At 33.2% G+C, this 17,630-nt stretch overlaps 3 protein-coding genes and 1 long non-coding RNA gene across 4 annotated transcripts in view; 1 reads left to right on the top strand and 3 right to left on the bottom strand.

The window, feature by feature from the left end:
* LOC128198789 (uncharacterized) overlaps nt 1-17,630 on the bottom strand; it is a 107,477-nt gene that overhangs the window by 76,487 nt on the left and 13,360 nt on the right. The window lies entirely within an intron of this gene.
* Nucleotides 450-2,712, bottom strand: LOC112051645 (RNA exonuclease 5). The gene is made up of 2 exons (XM_024090370.2): nt 2,537-2,712; nt 450-2,237 (listed from the first exon to the last, which is right to left on the bottom strand). Exons 1-2 carry the CDS (start codon nt 2,595-2,597, stop codon nt 571-573), a joined length of 1,728 nt encoding a protein of 575 aa, XP_023946138.2. The 5' UTR covers nt 2,598-2,712; the 3' UTR covers nt 450-570.
* On the top strand, nt 3,444-11,855 carry LOC112051646 (UBA-like domain-containing protein 1). Its single transcript, XM_024090371.2, has 4 exons — nt 3,444-3,692; nt 7,773-7,850; nt 8,955-9,185; nt 10,137-11,855. Exons 1-4 carry the CDS (start codon nt 3,585-3,587, stop codon nt 10,164-10,166), a joined length of 447 nt encoding a protein of 148 aa, XP_023946139.1. The 5' UTR covers nt 3,444-3,584; the 3' UTR covers nt 10,167-11,855.
* On the bottom strand, nt 14,466-17,318 carry LOC112051644 (uncharacterized). Its single transcript, XM_024090367.2, has 2 exons — nt 17,120-17,318; nt 14,466-16,372 (listed from the first exon to the last, which is right to left on the bottom strand). Exon 2 carries the CDS (start codon nt 16,357-16,359, stop codon nt 15,727-15,729), a length of 633 nt encoding a protein of 210 aa, XP_023946135.2. The 5' UTR covers nt 16,360-16,372; nt 17,120-17,318; the 3' UTR covers nt 14,466-15,726.

The raw sequence follows: 17,630 nt of genomic DNA, 5'->3' as shown, positions 1-17,630 counted from the left end.
ACTGGATAAGGTAAGTAAAATATAATATTGTAGGTTCAGAAGATTTTGAAGTTATGTTATTTAAATTAAATTTTTTTATTATTTAATTTTACAGCCTCTGTGGCACCGCTGTATATATGGTGTATTTACAAGATGTAGGTCCTGGGTTCGATCCCTCGCTGAGCCGATTGAGGTTTTCTGAATTGGTCCAGGACTGGCTGGCAGGGAGGCTTTGCCCAGGGCTAGTTACCATCCTACTGACAAAGACTTACTACCAAGCAATTTAGCGTTTTGGTACAATGTCGTGGAGAAACCTTCATCCTTCTCCTAACAAGTTAGCCTGCTTCTATCTTAGATTGCATCATTACTTAGCATCAGGTGAGATCGTAGAAAAAAAACCATCTTACAATCTTAGGCTGCATTCTTAGTTGAAATCAATAATCAATTCTAACAGCTAAAAGTGCAACATAGACACAGAAAATAGTGTTTATTGTCTTTATAGTATTATCATATATTTACATACCTTACAACCTATACAAAACTGTAATGTACACACATATGAATGTGCTTGTAAGTTCACTACACAAATGGTTACAAAGTACTTTTCACTTTCACCATCGCAACACCATTGTCAGCAGTTGTTCCACCAAACACAATAGCATACAACGCGGTGTCTTGCACACTGTTCCAAATTTTCTCAACCCATTCATCAATTTTTTGCATCAATTCCGAGTTAACACACTCAGATTCCACTTTCAAATGGCCCATCACTAAATTGTAATCATTTCCAACTTCCATTATATTTGTAATAACATCTTCCATTCTATCAACTGTATTTAGTTTAACTTTCCTCAGCTTCCCTTTTTTCAATTGATTATTTAGATTTTCTTTAGCCTGTGTTAAGAATGTGTGATAATCACCTGTGATATTGTCACATCCAATTACTATGGAAGTTTTTTTCTGATCAATTATATGGTTGAATATAGATAAAGCATACTCTTGCTGTTGCTGTATGGCCTTCTTTATAACATTATCTTTATAGCTTTGTCTGTTAGTGTGCACAGCGTCTCCAAACTCCATGCTCTTGCTAAGCTTCAGCTGAACTAGCTTTAACGAAGCAAGTGAATCTTCAACTGAACAGTGACCACTCTTACTGTTTTGAATATCTTGATTCAAAAATTCTTTTGCTAACACTTTCAGTTTTGGCTTTCGCGATCTCTCACCAGTCACATTGTATATAGTACTAGTGTCTATTACATATGGATGCATCATTTTCAAGGCGTGGAGATCTGACTGTAACGACTGGCCAACCAAAATGGCATCTGGTGGTAGTAATTCTCTTAATTCTTTTTGTACATCTTCTAGCCGCTTTGTTACATTTTTTAATAATGTCTCAGTGATACCAGAAAAGCGTGTCAAATAGTCAACTATTTTGTTATAGGGCTTAACTAGAGATTCATATATTGTTTTATGTTTCTCATTGACTATAGATACTCGTGTTAGTTCTGAACCAGCATCTGTGAGACACATTTCACAGTCTAATCCAAACATTGGTGATTTTGCTGTTACAGGTTTATACTCTACATTTGATAGAACATAATCTGCATAAATTGTTTTTAATTTACCTTTCAAAGGCACAGGATAATTTTCCTCTATTAACTGCCAGGCTGAAAGAATTAATTGTGTCCTTGGAAATTTCTCCTCAAAGCTGGATTCATCCAATGACTCTGTTGCTTCATCACCAATAGGAAAAACAGCTTTCATCATAATATTTAAATCTTTTCTTACCTCTAGAGCCAAGTTCATACTGCCATATTTTTGTATTAAACTTTCTTTATCAGCTTCAGAAAGAGGAACCAATGCTATCTCCTTTACTAAAGACCCACCATAAACAGAGGGTGTAAGAGTCTCTATTATATCATTGAATATTTTCTTTGTTTTTGATAAACTGTCTATGTATGTCTCCCAATGTTTAATAGAGATTCCTTCCACTATGAGACATGTGGTTTGCTTTATGTGGTCACATTTGTCTAGTACATACCAGCGTGGTGACTGAGCCAGGTTGAGGTTGCCTAATAGGGAATGCAACAACAAATGCTGTACATCTGTGAGGGTCAAAGGTACTCTGTCATGTGAAGGTGTGGTCAGCAGAGCATTTATCCCAGTGGTAATCAGCCGGAACTTTGGAATATGCTTTTTGCGAACTCGTATCCTAACTTTTTGCTCCACTTTGCCTAGTAATGATGTGTCTATTGAGCCTGCAATTTTAGAAATTAAGTATTCAAGATATCCATTATACTATAAGATCTCATCATGTAAAATAAGTAATACAATTAAATAAAAAAAGACATTCTTTCAGCAAATACTTGAACTTTTTAATTTTATTTATTAAAGTTTTATGTTCATTTAAAAATGATATTCACACGATATATAAGTGTACACGAGAATAACAAAGAGTTTAGTGTGAATTTAAACTTATTTAAAGTTCACAAAATCAATTTTAATACAACAACAGTTTCTGACAATGATTTTCGGCGAATTACAACTTTAAACTCACGTTCATTTTCTATGCGGCTTTTCTTTATAATTGGTTCTTCAGAATTATTGTTTGTATTCATGGTAAAACAACATAACACTCAAAAATAATTATTAACTTGTTAAAGAGTGTATGGTTAAATTTATTTTTAGGTTAGGTCACAGACAATAAATATCAAATAAAAAATATAGGGTAAGGTTGTCACTTGTAAGAATTTATACTCTCGTAGAGAGTTTTATTCTTTGCTTGTAAGTCTCTCGTAGAGAGTATATATTCTTTGCTTGTAAGTCAGACCGATCACAGACCACGGGAGACTTTCTCAGACTAAATACTTATGGACTTGTATCGCACCCTAATTCTCCAACAACACGGGTCCTGTGTTCTATTGTTGTCTATCTATTTCCCTCTAACGTATTGTGCTATGGTTGTATTGTAATAACGTTGTCTCTTTCTCATCGCCGATCTTTCTACATTAAATCTGTGGTAATAAATCTATGAAAGTTATTTTTTTGTCCTATGGACTAAGCGGGACTAGTATAGCTGCAAAAGATAGAATTTAGCTATTAGCCTATTACTATTTTAATCTCTCTACGTCAAAAAATAAGTGAAAAAAATAATTGAAGTAGGCTAATTTTGTTTTTTAATTTTTTTTACGGCCTTGCATACAAGTCCATATAGGCTGAAGTCGGCTAAAAGTGATTTCTACCACAGACCACTGCAGACTTTCCAACTTTCCCAGGAAGGCAAAGGCAAAGAGAGTACAAGATGATACAAAATTACAATTATTACGATCAAATCAAGACCAAAGAATAAGTTACTCTAAGATCAAGACATATTGTGAGACTATATACTCTTTGGAAGTAACAAGAACGTCATGTCATGTTATCTCTTTTCCTCTCATAAGTATTACCCTATTATTCTGTGAGCCCAACCAATAATATTATTATTTTATCTACGTTTACATTTGCTTTGCACTTTGCATTCATATCCTGGATAAACATTCATTTGCTACAGCACAGCGGCTATTTCTTGTCTCATTTCTAAAACCTGGTTAGCAGGACATTTTAAAATGGATTCTTTACGTGAACAAGTTATGATAAATCAATTCGTATCAGTGGCTGGATGTGCTCGAGAACAAGCTAAACAACTACTTCAAGCAGCACATTGGCAATTTGAGGTAAATCTATAAAATATATGTAAACAAACAATAAAATGTAGAAATGCCTGCATTTTTTCCTTTTTCATGTGTCATACAGTAGATTTTAACTCGTTATAATAGCGAATATTACACAATAAAGTAAATTAAGTCACTCCTTTTGTGGGCCAGTTGTAACGATCAATTACCTTGACCGTATCTAGAAGCGCACATTGATACTGACAACAATAATAAATCCTTAATAACAATAGACGTAATGTTATTGTCTTGCTATTAAATTCCTCAAAGTTTTTTCAATTTGCATTTATTAAGCTAGCTTCAATTGAATAATGAAAATATTATGTAAGATTGATAATTATATCCATTTACACAAGTTGAATGTGTTGTATGTTGAACAAATTTAATAATGTGATCATGATCACATTTATGATGTAACAGTGAGACTAGATTTTTTTATGTTCTTGTTATCTTTTCCTTGATTGTTGTTATAATGTATACCTACCTACTGACGATATAAACAAATCCAACCAAAAAAATTAAGCAGAAGTAACAAGAAAGCATGGTAGGTACTATCAGAAATGCTAATAACTATTTTTTTTTCAAAGGTTAAGTAGAAATAACTGACATAATTAGATGATGTTTACTTTACACCCTTTATAATCAATTACAAAAAGGAGGAAAATCTAAATGTCTCTTAGTTCTAAATTTTTAATTTGTTCTGTTTAAACCTGAAAAATTGGTAAAACATCCCTATTGCTTGTTCTGCTTCTACTAGGATTAGTGTTAGACAAAGTATCTAAACTTCACATGCAATGGCCAATCACATGGCTAAGTGCAGAAACGGCCCAGAAGAAAGAAGAAATATTTATTATATAATTGGTAAAGCAAATAGCAAATACTGAACTAAACTCAAACTTGATGTAGAATGCTTTTATACAAACAAATTTAAAAAAAACAATTTTTTTTATGTACCTAATAACAATTTTAATTAACTTGTTTTTCTAATTTATTTATTTATTTATTTATTTATTTATTTATTTATTTATTTGGTCCACCAGTGACTGTCGCAGCATTTACACAAATACAATCTTAAAAAAAACACAAATACAAGGCTCTGCACAATTAAATGAAGGTAGACACGGCATGGAAATGGAAATATAATTTAATGGAAATAAGATTAATATATTATAAGAACAATCAGATATATTTAAAATCTTTTAAATAACATTTTGTGATGAAACAATACATAAATTTAAAAAAATTATGTATGAAATATATTGAAATACATTGTCTACATTCATTTTTAATTTGTTTGTTAACACATCAAGTTTGGCTTTAGTATAAATATTACGAGCCAGATACCCTATTAATAACGTTCAAGGATATTCCTTAACTCTACACCTTCGGCCACAAATCTGGAGTTTTTTTTGATATCTCAGGATTTGCTCTTTGCTACATGATGGACCCGGCACCCGCACAGTGAATCTATGGAATGCTAAGATATTTCATCTCAGTAATAGGCACTGGCTATTTTGGAAGCACTGAACAAAAACAACAGTTATTAAAACTCAATGTCTGTTACATTGTCACTCAATCTGCGGACAGACTTTGCTAGCATATTTTTCTTTAATATGATATGTTATTTAACCTATCATTTCAGATTGTATAGGGTATACAAAACTGCTTACAGTTTTTAGCATAATTTTGCTATGCTACAAACTGTAGGCAGTTTCTTTAATGATGAGCTTGCCTTGACTGCAAACACATTACAAAGTAAGTGATGATGTATAAGATACCCTATACAAAGTATCTGAAATACAAGATGCAAGATACTTAAAAAAAAAGCATTTCAGATACCAGATACAAAAACTTTTCAAAAGGTATCTGAAATACTAGATACAAAATGCCTCTTTCAAATAGAAATCTTCCAAATACTATTTAAAGATAACATACTTTTGTAAAGAAACAACATTTAATTGAACTAGTGGACCAATTTTAAAAACTATTTCACCAATAGAAAGCTACATTATCAGCTAGTAATATCTTTTAACTTAAGTTTATTTGTTTGAGAAATTAGAGAATATTCACCTTCTAAGCCTGATGGAGCAATAGTCGATATTATCGGGAACAAAAATTTGGTACCAAGCTAAATTTTTTGAAATATCAACTAAATTTTAAAACGACGCGCTGCGTTCAAGTGCGTTCGGAAAGAAACACTGCGGATGTTTTTTTTAGTAAAAGTATTGGGGAACAAAGTATCTTCAAAATACTAAGATACCAGGAAAATGTATCTAAATAAAAAAAAAGTATTTCAAAAACAAGATATAAATACATATTTTGTATCCTATATCTGTATTTCAGATACTTATATCTAAGATAAATTACATCTCTGGTGATGATGCAGCATAAATAACTGCCTATTAACTGTTATTTGAAGATATCTATGAGATACACCACCATCCACATGTGGGGTCACCAACATTGACAAGGCAATCCAGATCTTTCTCAGTTTCTCAGAACAGCTCCTTATTACTTGGACAAGGGATATCTGTCTATTTATATTAGTCCAAATACAAAGGCTGCCTTACAGAGCAGCATAGTTCAAAATGGATTCAGCTCCTTAAACTGTTAGCTGTACTGTTGAGTTTCTTACCGGTTTCTTCTCAGCAGAACCAGCCTTCCAAACCAGTGGTAGAATCTTTACAAATAGTCAACTGACATATCAAAAGTGCTTGTAAACTGAGCCTACTTGAAATATTTGAATTTTGAATTATAAATAATGATGAAAAACAAGGATATCTATTTATTTATCAGAATTAATATGCTGTTTATTCATTTTCATTCCCACTGATCTTATTGTAAACATTCAACAAACATAATGCTAAGTTGTGCTTAGTCAGACATTCAGTGGCCTACTATTATACTATTATCCTTTTATTTCTGTACGCTGAAGTTAACATAGTTAAAACAAAAAAAAAAAATATTATGTGTCTTTATCTGAAATTGGGTCAGAGGATGAACCTTAAAGAATGGCACTTCCAAGAGTATGGTTGAAAACATGACAAGCACAATATTTTTACTACAGCCCTACTCAATATGTACCTGTACTGTTTACCAAAAAACAAATTAAAAATGAGGGTATAAATTGCTAGTCATATCACACATTTTAACTTATTCTTAAATTAATGAAAATTAATTTGATTAATAAGCTTACAATGATTAGATATAGTTAAAATATTTTGAATAACATTTTGTGACCAAATAATCTATAATTAAAAATAAATAAATTGTAGCCAATAGACCTGATATAGTGCTAGTCGATCGGTCAGTGGGTCGTGCAATAATTGTTGATATTACTGTTCCACATGACGATAATCTGGTTAAAGCCGAAAAGGAAAAAGTATCAAAATACTTGGACCTTGCTCACGAGATTACCGCCATGTGGAATGTTGAGTCAACTATTATTGTTCCGATAGTTGTTTCAGTCAATGGTCTTATAGCGAAAAGCTTCGACCAACACCTTAAGAAGCTTTCGCTTAACTGTTGTATCAAGAGTCGGATACAAAAGGCAGTGATTCTTGAGACGGCGCGTATTGTGAGGAGGTTCCTCACTCTGGAGCCCTGACCACCGGTTGCTTGGACACTCAAATGTCCCGCAGCGGGAGGGTGAATTTTTTTTTATAAATTTTTAATAATGTTTTGTATTTTATACTTATATTGCTAAAAATTTAAAAAAAAAAGAAGTAATAAATAAATGAGAGAGAATAAATTATGAAATGACATGCATTTTCTACTATATATCATATTTGTTGTTGGCAAACAGTACATATCAAGTAGTGCTGTAGAATAGGGTTAGCCACTATACATATAAATTATTTATACAAAATGCAGAACTTCTCCAATACAGTTTCATACTATGTCCTCAGTGTAGGCATTGTATTTTCGCATCTATGAAGGTCGCGCCAGTAAAGTGAAGTTTGTAAAGAGGCAATTGATTCTTAATTACATATACACATAGTATATTATATACTTATTATAGAAATAAACAATATTTGTACATATTATTTTCAATAATGTTTTATTTTAAATTATGTGTTCCAGACAGCATTGTCAATATTCTTTCAAGAAGTAGCCATTCCTTCTGGAGCCAATGGTATAGCAGCACCACATTATCCTCAGGTATGTTGAATCCTTCTTACATGTCTAAAGTTATCTGGAATATCTGGACACCAGTGTTTCTACTGAATGTGTTGAAAGTCTCAGTAACTATGTTTATCAAACACACTGTTTACGAACAAACAAATTGAAAATGGGGGTATAAATCGCTAGTCATTTTACACCTAATAATAATTACAATTAACTTGTTCTTAAGTTAATAAAAGTAAATTCGATTAATAAGCTTAGGACTATTAGATATCTTTATAAATATTAATCTATACATATATATAGAAATGTGTGTATGCTAATAACTTTTGGACACTGGCACCAAATTGAATAATTCTTGGTTTTATATATTTGTTATAGTAAGGTCAAGGTTTGTGTAATATAAAAATTAGTTTTTTTTTTAGTCTTAACAACAGTATTCTATACTTCCATACAAACAATTCGTAATAATATTTAAAAGAGAGGTAGGGTAGGGAAGAAGTATGGTAAAGGTAGGAGTAGGGAAGAGGTACGGTAAGCTAGGGACCCTTCTTCTTACCCAACCTCATTACTGTAGGAAAAACAAAAAAAGGATTATATTTAGATGATACCTAACTTATGTATTTTGATTTAAGCACGTTTATCACTCGTTTCGTAAATAAATTTTTCAAGTACGATTACTTCAATTGAATTTCTAAAATTGATTTCCTTTTTTTTAAATTCTTAATATTGAATTTTTTTCCCTTCCTCAAGTTCATGACGTCGGCAGTGGCTAATAATAAATAACTCTTAAGACTTACATACCACACAGAAATCGGACACATAATTCAACCCTTATTTATATGACCGAATTCAGGTTTTTGCTAAATCAAAATGAAAATAACAAACAACTAGATTTATTTTTAACACTGTATCTAAAAATAAATGACGAAACGTTAGATTATTAGAGTTTAAATTGTCAAGCTAGTCTTGATTACAATCACATCAGTTGGCCTACCATACCAATGACAAATCTTGTAAGAAGAAATAGAGAAAATAGGTTTACTAATGGCGGTGTTATTCCCATCTCTTTAGGGACATAACTCAAAGCGAAGCCTAAGTCCACCGGACACTTTATTAAAGTGTGTTCAAATGTTTCAGCAATTAATGACTCCGTGTAACACCCCAGCGACGCCACCCAACTTCCCCGACGCGTTGGCGGCCTTCTCGCGCCTGTCGACCAACAGCCCGGCCAACGCCGGCGGGGGGGGCAGCGGCATGGCGCCCCCGGTCTCCCCCCTGGCCACGCACCCGCCGCCCACGCAGATGAACACATTCGCCGGCTCTCCTAACCCGCAGGCCAACTATACTGCCCTGTCCTGTTCAACTGCAGTAAGAGATCCGTTCATTATACCTTTATTATAACACATTTGTAGACACCCTGCGGTTCCAACAGCGTTTCCCAAGGGAATATGGTTATAAAATATAGTCTATAGTCTGCGAATTTTTTAAATTAATTTAGTAGTTTCGAGCCTGTTCAATTATAATATAGATTCAATGTTACAATAAATTATTATTTATTGTCATATTTTAACCCTCATTGGAGCAGCATGGTGAGTTTAGGCTCCATGTAAGATTCAAATCACTATCAATTCCAATGAAAATTTTTATATCGAATTTACCCTTATCTGCTGGATTATCGTAACCGACAAAATCCTTTACAGGAGAATATTTTTTGTGTTACTACATTGAAACTTAATATAGGATTAGGAATTTTATCACAACAATTTTGCTGTCTTATTTCAAGGAATTTTATTACGTTTAGACGTTTGCGATTTCGTTAACGATGTATGTTTTTTTTTTATTTTACTTTAAAATACTATTCAACTAATGTCGCTTGCGCTAATAAATATCAATTATAAGCACTTACTCCAAAGATGTTACTGTCGGTTACAGTAAAATTTTAAAAATAGTTTTACTTACGATAAACTAAGCAGTTGATGTAGACTATCGATCCATTTTACCTTTCCCCCCAAAACCGTTAGGTATAGTTGGTAAAAAGAATTTTATATTTTACCCTTTGAAAATGGTGCTTGTAATAAACTTGCAACGTTTACACATGTGTTGTGACATGTCGTGATGGCTTCTGATGTGCCGCATACAAAATGTATGATACTGATTCTGTTCTGATGCGTCACGACACGACACGTCAGACAATTAATGTGGATATAAATTTTCTGACGTGTTGTGTCTTGACACTGTCTGCTTGAAAATAAAGTTATGAGGGTTCATAACGCGCTTGTGTTAAATTAAACAGTATTTTTAATAGCTTGTCTGTTACAGATGTGCAGAGAACATAATATGCCAAGATAAGCAGAAGTGTAGGTTAGAATCGTCTATAATTTATTTTTCTAATGGTGCGTTGTGAGCTGTGGACTTGTGAATATTGTTCCCACCACCCCACCACAGCTTAGGTTTGCTGGACAATATACGGGGTGCTATAGTCAATCATGTTAAACATAAAATAACTGTTCATTATAGTGGTTTCTAAAACAAATTGCACTATAGATAATAATAAATATTAATTGTAGGGTAATTGACATTTTAACTATTCTTAAACAAAAGTTAAATATATTTCCTAATCATTGTTTTAGGGACACAAATCGAGATTTGCAGCTGTAGAATGCCATAATAAACTGTTTTACATATTTGGTAATTAATATTAATAAGTATTTTACTAATCTGAGTTCCCATTCAGGAATATTTCGATTTAGTAGCCATGTGATGTTTATTCCATTACTCTGATAAATTTTATTCACACATGCATTGGAAACAAATAAACATGTTTGACAAATATATTTGTGAAACTAGAATTTTACATCAAGCCATGTTTGACAAACGCTTCAAACATAGCCGCAAATTATTATTTGATAAACAGATTTTGATTTGACCAAAGTTTGCTCGTTGTCATGGCGCTTTACGCTTTTCTATAGACGTTCACTTTTAATGGAACAGTCGAACTGTTCAGTTAATTCGTACTTGTGTAGTGTCCCATCAGTTTTAACTGTACAGTTTTTTTTAATTACATATTTTGATTGGAATTTCGTTTAGATAAAACGAGATACTTAAAGTTAAAACTGCGCGGTTAAAATTGAAAGCTTTTAGCGCGAGTAAGAAATCATAAATGTAAAATGGAGTAAATAAATAATGTTATGTTATCTTATAGGAGATGGTCTAAAATTGTGTGGAGCCCATAATCGGTCATTGTACCCTGACGGAAATATTAGAAAATGAATTTTTTTTTACGAATTTACTTTAATTCTTTCGAAATAATATTCATTCTCTCCCACGAAATGCAACAGTAACTATTATGGGTAATAATGGCGGATTGATGACGTTTTCAACGCAGTAGTCGTTTTGATGTTTGCTGTTAATTTTCATGTCATAGTTGCGGGCGCCATCTGGGTTTTTATTTTATTTATTTCTTTTTATTTTGTTACATTTAGTCACTTATTAAGATTTTAACACAATCCTTGTATTTTTTTAATTCTAATGATACGGGGTACAAAAGTGAACCTGAAATGGACCATTTCCTATATATGATAAAAATACATACATTATTGTACATACATCATGTTCTATACTCAAAGAGTAGGTATGCTAAAGTGTCAAATACCCTCATATTAATTTACATTGCAGTTTTTGATACCCATAGATTTTGATCACTGTGATTAATTAAAAATTGGTATCATAACAGTACTGTAATGGTAAAATATTAAACTACGGCTGTATGATATTATAAAAGATGAAATTATTGTTTTTTTTTTTGTTTTTAGTTCATATTATATACCTACTTTATACTATTACTGTAAGCTAGTAATCATTTGAAATCAAAGTCCTTTATTGTGGTGTATTCTGCAACTTTATATATAGCTTAATAAGACAATATCATGTTGACAATTTATGTGACTAACTAAAAAAAGTTGTAAGACAAATTTTCATTGTCATTTGTTGCGAATTTGCAATTATTGTAATTAAAAATAAACAAGGAAAATCATAATATTTTTTTGCATTTTATTTTTCTAACTTACCTACATAGAACATTGTCTAGATTCTAGACAATATTATAAGCTATACAAGTGGACATAGCATGTTCTAGACTAGACTCCTCTTACGGACACAAGTGGACCTCACACCAGACCATAATTGTCAGTATACATCTATAGATGGATCAACAGGGAAATTATTGATGGTGGCTGGTGACCCGACGACAATGTAAATAACGCGTTTACTGTAGATACAATCCATATGACGTCTCGGAAAGCAGGTCGTAGCTAAAGTAGATACGTACGCTAAAATAAAGACGCGTGAGGTGACGACGAGTGCATCGGGGGTGCCGCCGCCACCCTACGTTACTGCTGACATCTAAAATCTTGTTTTGTACAGCTTAACGTACGATGTTCGTCATACATACCTACCTACATTATTTTACAAAATATGAATTTCATATTATTTGAAAATCATGAATGAATCATCATCAATGAATGGATCGTGTTATTTAAAAAGAATTGCGGAATATGTAAGGATTATAGGTACATTTACTATCTATTTAATGAAAAAATCTAAAATGTGTTAGCTATTTATTCAACACATACTTTAATTTTATTTTCGCCTTCAACTTCGTCCTTTTCTGTTAGCCTATCCTGCGGTATATCTGTCAATCTTTGCTGAACTGCTGTTGTTGCTCTGTCGTCAAATAGGTCCTGTTCATTTTCGAAATCATCTTTGCTTTCTACAGGAGTCAAAATATCGGAATGTTTGCTATGTTTGAATACTAACTGAAAAAAAAGTCCGTTATGTAACTACCTATAGGTAGGTAAAAATATTCTAAATCAGTAAGTATTTAACAATTCTACCAAAAAGCTTAGTTTGGTTTTAGTAAAGATGATTGCTTTTGAGCCTTTTTATGATACATGGTTCGAAGAGCCGATGGATGTTGGGGTCCCAAAGTGCTGGAATGTGCGAAAGTGCAGTGTTGGTCGACCCCCCACTAGGTGGACCGAGGACATCAAGCGGTTGCAGGGAGCCGCTGGATGCTCGCGGCTCAAGACCGTTTTGTTTGGAAGGCCATGCAAGAGGTCTATGTCCAGCAGTAGACGTCCATCGGCTGTTATGATGATGAAAGATGAGTATTTGTAATAATCAAAATAGAATAATTTGTTAAGTGATAGCCCTATAGAGGAAGGCTATAGGCTATATTATATTATCCCCGTATTCCTACCGGAACGGGAACCACGCGGGTGAAATCACGTCCGTCAGCTAGTACCTAGTACTGCTGATCAGTTTGAAGGCGTTCCGTTCCCGAAGGTCATGCGAATAGCTGGTAGGTACGTATCCGCGGCGATAGATCAGTTTTCAGCTAAGTATTCCCCTGTCGAGAGTCTAGACTGATCAAGGTCTTACCTCTTACTTTCAGTAAACTAATAGGTATACTCGTAGAGCTTGTAGCCATTACAGTAATAATTAACCTACTAGTGTTTATGTGGGTAAAATCAACAAACCTTGTAAAATCGCGGATTTTCATGAATCCATACCCATAGCACAGAGACTACAACCACGGTTATAGTAAAAAGCAAATATTTTGAGGAATATGTGTATGCGTCTACAAATATGCCACACCAATTTACTTTTACTCTTCGCATCATACACAATAATCTTTGGATAAACTTATATTATTGTCGGAAATCTTCACCGTTAAAGGTATGTTTGTCTCCCCCAGTGCTTTCAATAAAAACAGACATCTTTCAGAAATATCTTACGTCTACATCAATATCTAGGAAACTATCACAATAAAGCGTAAGGGACATTACACCCTGCAAAAAGGTTTTTTTTAGACGCATAGAGGATATTATTCAAAGCGTAACTTCGAATTTAGCAATTTAGATTTCACCCATGTAATTTAGCATTTTGATGATGATCCAATTCCACATTCTGTTCCGAGGCAATATAGTTTCATAGAAGATCTCTAAAGCACTCTCTAGTTCTTTGTTAACGGTACTTTAGCAAGTAGGTACAGAGTTGTTTATTAGGAATTGGCTTTTGAATCTATTTGAAACGGTCTAAATATACTGGTAGATCTCTTTAAAGTGTAACCGTCATGTTTACCCTCAAATTAATTATTTATTTTTCATGTGTTTACATGCTTGGGTTATATGCTAAGAATTTTACAAAATTATATTGTTTTCATTGAATTTAGTTTTTCAACGAATCAAAGCATACAATATAATCTTTAAAGGCCTAAACCTACCAATGCCTAGATCGGACTACTGTTATCGTCGCGTTGCAACGACTTGCGGTACGGACGTCATCAGTGTGCTTTTGGCGTTCGAGCCGTCCACATCTCTTGTTGTGTAATTCTATATGGGTTATTTGGGGTAGGCGGGTTAGCCCTACACACGTCGTTCAAAAGTGCGTGACTTCACTCAAGGTCATTCTCTGCCATTGTAGGGTCTTGTTTTGGTTACAATTGATTTGTTAATTAAGTTGTCTTCTGTATGGTTGATGCTGGATGCTGGTTTGGTTACAGACACATTAGGTTTAACAATATTGCTTCAATTCCCAGCATGTGTAAAGATGTATTATTTATTGAACTTATAACAAAAACTATAAACATTACACAATATAAATCTTTTTATTATTCTCATTTTATACACAAACAGAGCACATTGATATATAATAAAATTGAGAATCAATTCATGAAATAAAATTACAAATTATATAATACCACACAAACTTATTATCTGAACACAGTTTCAACATCTAATTTAGTCCCCAGGATACTTTTTATCGTTCAAACAATGTCAAAAATAATATGAAGTGTGACAAATAGGTAACTAAATTAATTATAATAAAAAAGTCACATGGTAAAAATCAGGACGTTTGAATCAAAGCTGGTCTTGTTATTAACATAAAAATTGGTAGTTTGTCCCATGGTTATAACCTTTTTGACGGCCTTCGTGGTGCAGTGGATTTACAAGACGGAGGTCCTGGGTTCGATCCCCGGCTGGGCCAATTGAAGTTTTCTAAATTGGTTCAGGTCTGGCTGGCGGGAGGCTTCGGTGGTGTCTAGTTACTATCCTTCCGCCTACCGGTAAAGACGTACCGCCAAACGATTTAGCGTTCCAGTACGATGTCGTGCAGAAACCGAAAGGAGTATGGATTTTCATCCTCCTCCTGACAAGTTAGTCCGCTTCCATCTTAGACTGCATAATCACTTAACATCAGGTGAGATTGTAGTCAAGAGCTAACTTGTAAATAAAAAAAAAACCTTGAAGGTAATCCAGATACAAATGCATATTACAATAGATAGAACAGCAAATAAATCAAGTTTCCACTATATAGGAATAGTACAGAGAAGAACTTCCTATCGTATGATTATATTATGAAAATGGCTTCAATTTAGTAACATCAGTAAGAAATACATAAATAAAAATTTAAATTTTGATATTGCTCTGTACTAGTCTAATATTTGAAAAATATATATATTGTCGGTCTTGATGTGATACCTTGTAACTAACAATTTTTGGTAAAAATTGATTTTGTTGCAGCTTCAAACAGCTTTTCCGGTGGTAGCCCGTAAATATCTTGTAGTACATACATTAAAAATCGTTTTTGGTTGTATAAAATGACTTTTAGTGATACCTAAAAGATGTTTCTTGTCGCTCCTGTAAAGTTCGTCAGTTTGCACTTACAAACTATCACATCTAGACCGACGATATGCAAATATAGTAATCAAATAACATGAAAATTATTTATTTGTTTAGTTCAACTAAGATTATAGATATTTAAGAACACTTAGAGTAACATTAAAAAATTAAAACTTTGGAGTACAACATGGACCACCGAACATTACGTGAACACTTATTATCATCCATTAAATATACATCATTTCAGCCATTGAAGACATCTTTTTTGGTATATGAACCAGTGTTTCAAAATAGCTAGCTAATTCATCAATGGTTACATCACAAGGAGGATTAAGCGCTTGTTGCGAGCAAGAGGAACTTCTCTCCGAAGGTGGGTTCTGTCCGACGAGCCGCCTTTCACTTGAAGTTTCACTTTTCCACCATTTAACACAACTGTTTGCCTTATTTGTTACACCCGCTTGGTTCTTCTTACTAGATATACTTAGTTGGTTGCAGTTATCAACCAATGTGTGTAAACATAGATTATCTGGATGAAGCTTCTGTGATACACATGCTGGCAGTTCTTTTGAATACAAGTGTTGGCACTCATTTCTTAGACTACAATGCCCGTGCGATATTTTCAGAATGGGTTCCCTTAAAAGTTTATTGTGCTTTTTTTTGTAAATAGAAACATTTTTCTTCTTTTGTACCATACATTTATTACATTTACTACTCTGTATATAAGTTTTAGGTGAACCTTTTTTTTGCAAATGATTTGAGAATGGGTTCTCGCCTTTGATGTTTTTTAACAATTTTGGTGGTTCAATTTCCAACCTTCCCATTCCCACTCTTAATGATATGTCTTCAGCATCAGTTGTCATGTTTTATGCAATACTAAAAAAAAAAATGTTCAATGATATTATTCTTTGCTAGATTGTTATCATCAATGATATTAAATACTGTAATTTGTGTTACTAGCGCACGAAAAATGAGGCGCTCAAAATAGGAAATTTATAGTCAACTCAATGTTGTAGTCAACAACAAACATTATTTAAACAAATAATACCTGAATATTGTCTACAATGTTGAGTTGTCTGTTCAGGAAGTGTAAAAACTATATACAGACAAAATTGTGCATGTTTTTGGTGATTTTGTAGGGATGCAACCAATCTATAGTATAAAATTATCATTGGTAGACTAAGCAGATTGCCTACCTCATGGTAAGTGGAAAACCAGAGACTGTAAACAGAGTACACTTTCATTGGCATGTAAGAGCTACCTTGAATCCATTAACATAAACCCTGTAATTACCAAAGCAACCACACCCTTCAGGTAGGAATACAACAAATCTGCTTGGCGTAAGAAATAAGCATGGAGGTACCGCGGTAGTACTTCCCAGACAAGTTCCACTACTATTATAATTAGTATTTCAAATTTTTTGGCATTTGTTTGTCATCACATTTGTCCAAGCAGTTTAACATTTTGTTGTTTTTAATAAACGGTTTAGATTTAAACATAAACAATTCCGTACACAAGACATTTGACCCATTGAGCCATTCATTTGATTGAATGATGAATGTCCACAAATCAACAAATCATTGTCCCATGTCTGCGCGTAAAACATTAAAAACGGATACTAACTTGTTTCTGGGTCATCTATTTAGAACTCTTACAGATTATTGATCAAAGCACTTAGAGTAAATAATAACACAGTCACGTTGAAATAAACTCTGTAAACAGTATTTGAAGTTAAAAAATAATTATTGTTTTTAACAACTATACATTTTACTTCGCAAATCGCAATTTACAAGCACAGAGCAACAGCAAGTAAAACACAGAATCACAGAACAAAAACAAGATGCTATTTTGTAGCCACAGACGACAAATGAAGGAATGAAGCATTCATTTTAATACTTATCTATGGAATCTAATTCATCTGAGATGCTACTGGCCTCAGACCAAATACTTATATAATTCGTCTGGCATACAGTAACATCATGACTATGACATATCTATGAATGTTTTCCAACTTCGATTTCAAAGAGATATGTCTCTGTCTACACTTTAAAAACTGTCTACGATGAGCCTATGACACAAACAAGCTATCCATAGATTATCTTTGATGACCACAGATTAATAGATACTGCATAGG

The sequence above is a fragment of the Bicyclus anynana genome, chromosome 15 (assembly GCF_947172395.1).
Source record: "Bicyclus anynana chromosome 15, ilBicAnyn1.1, whole genome shotgun sequence".
Lineage (NCBI taxonomy): Eukaryota > Metazoa > Arthropoda > Insecta > Lepidoptera > Nymphalidae > Bicyclus > Bicyclus anynana.
Note: the sequence above shows the minus strand (reverse complement) of the source record. Positions and strands in the feature narration are given on the sequence as shown.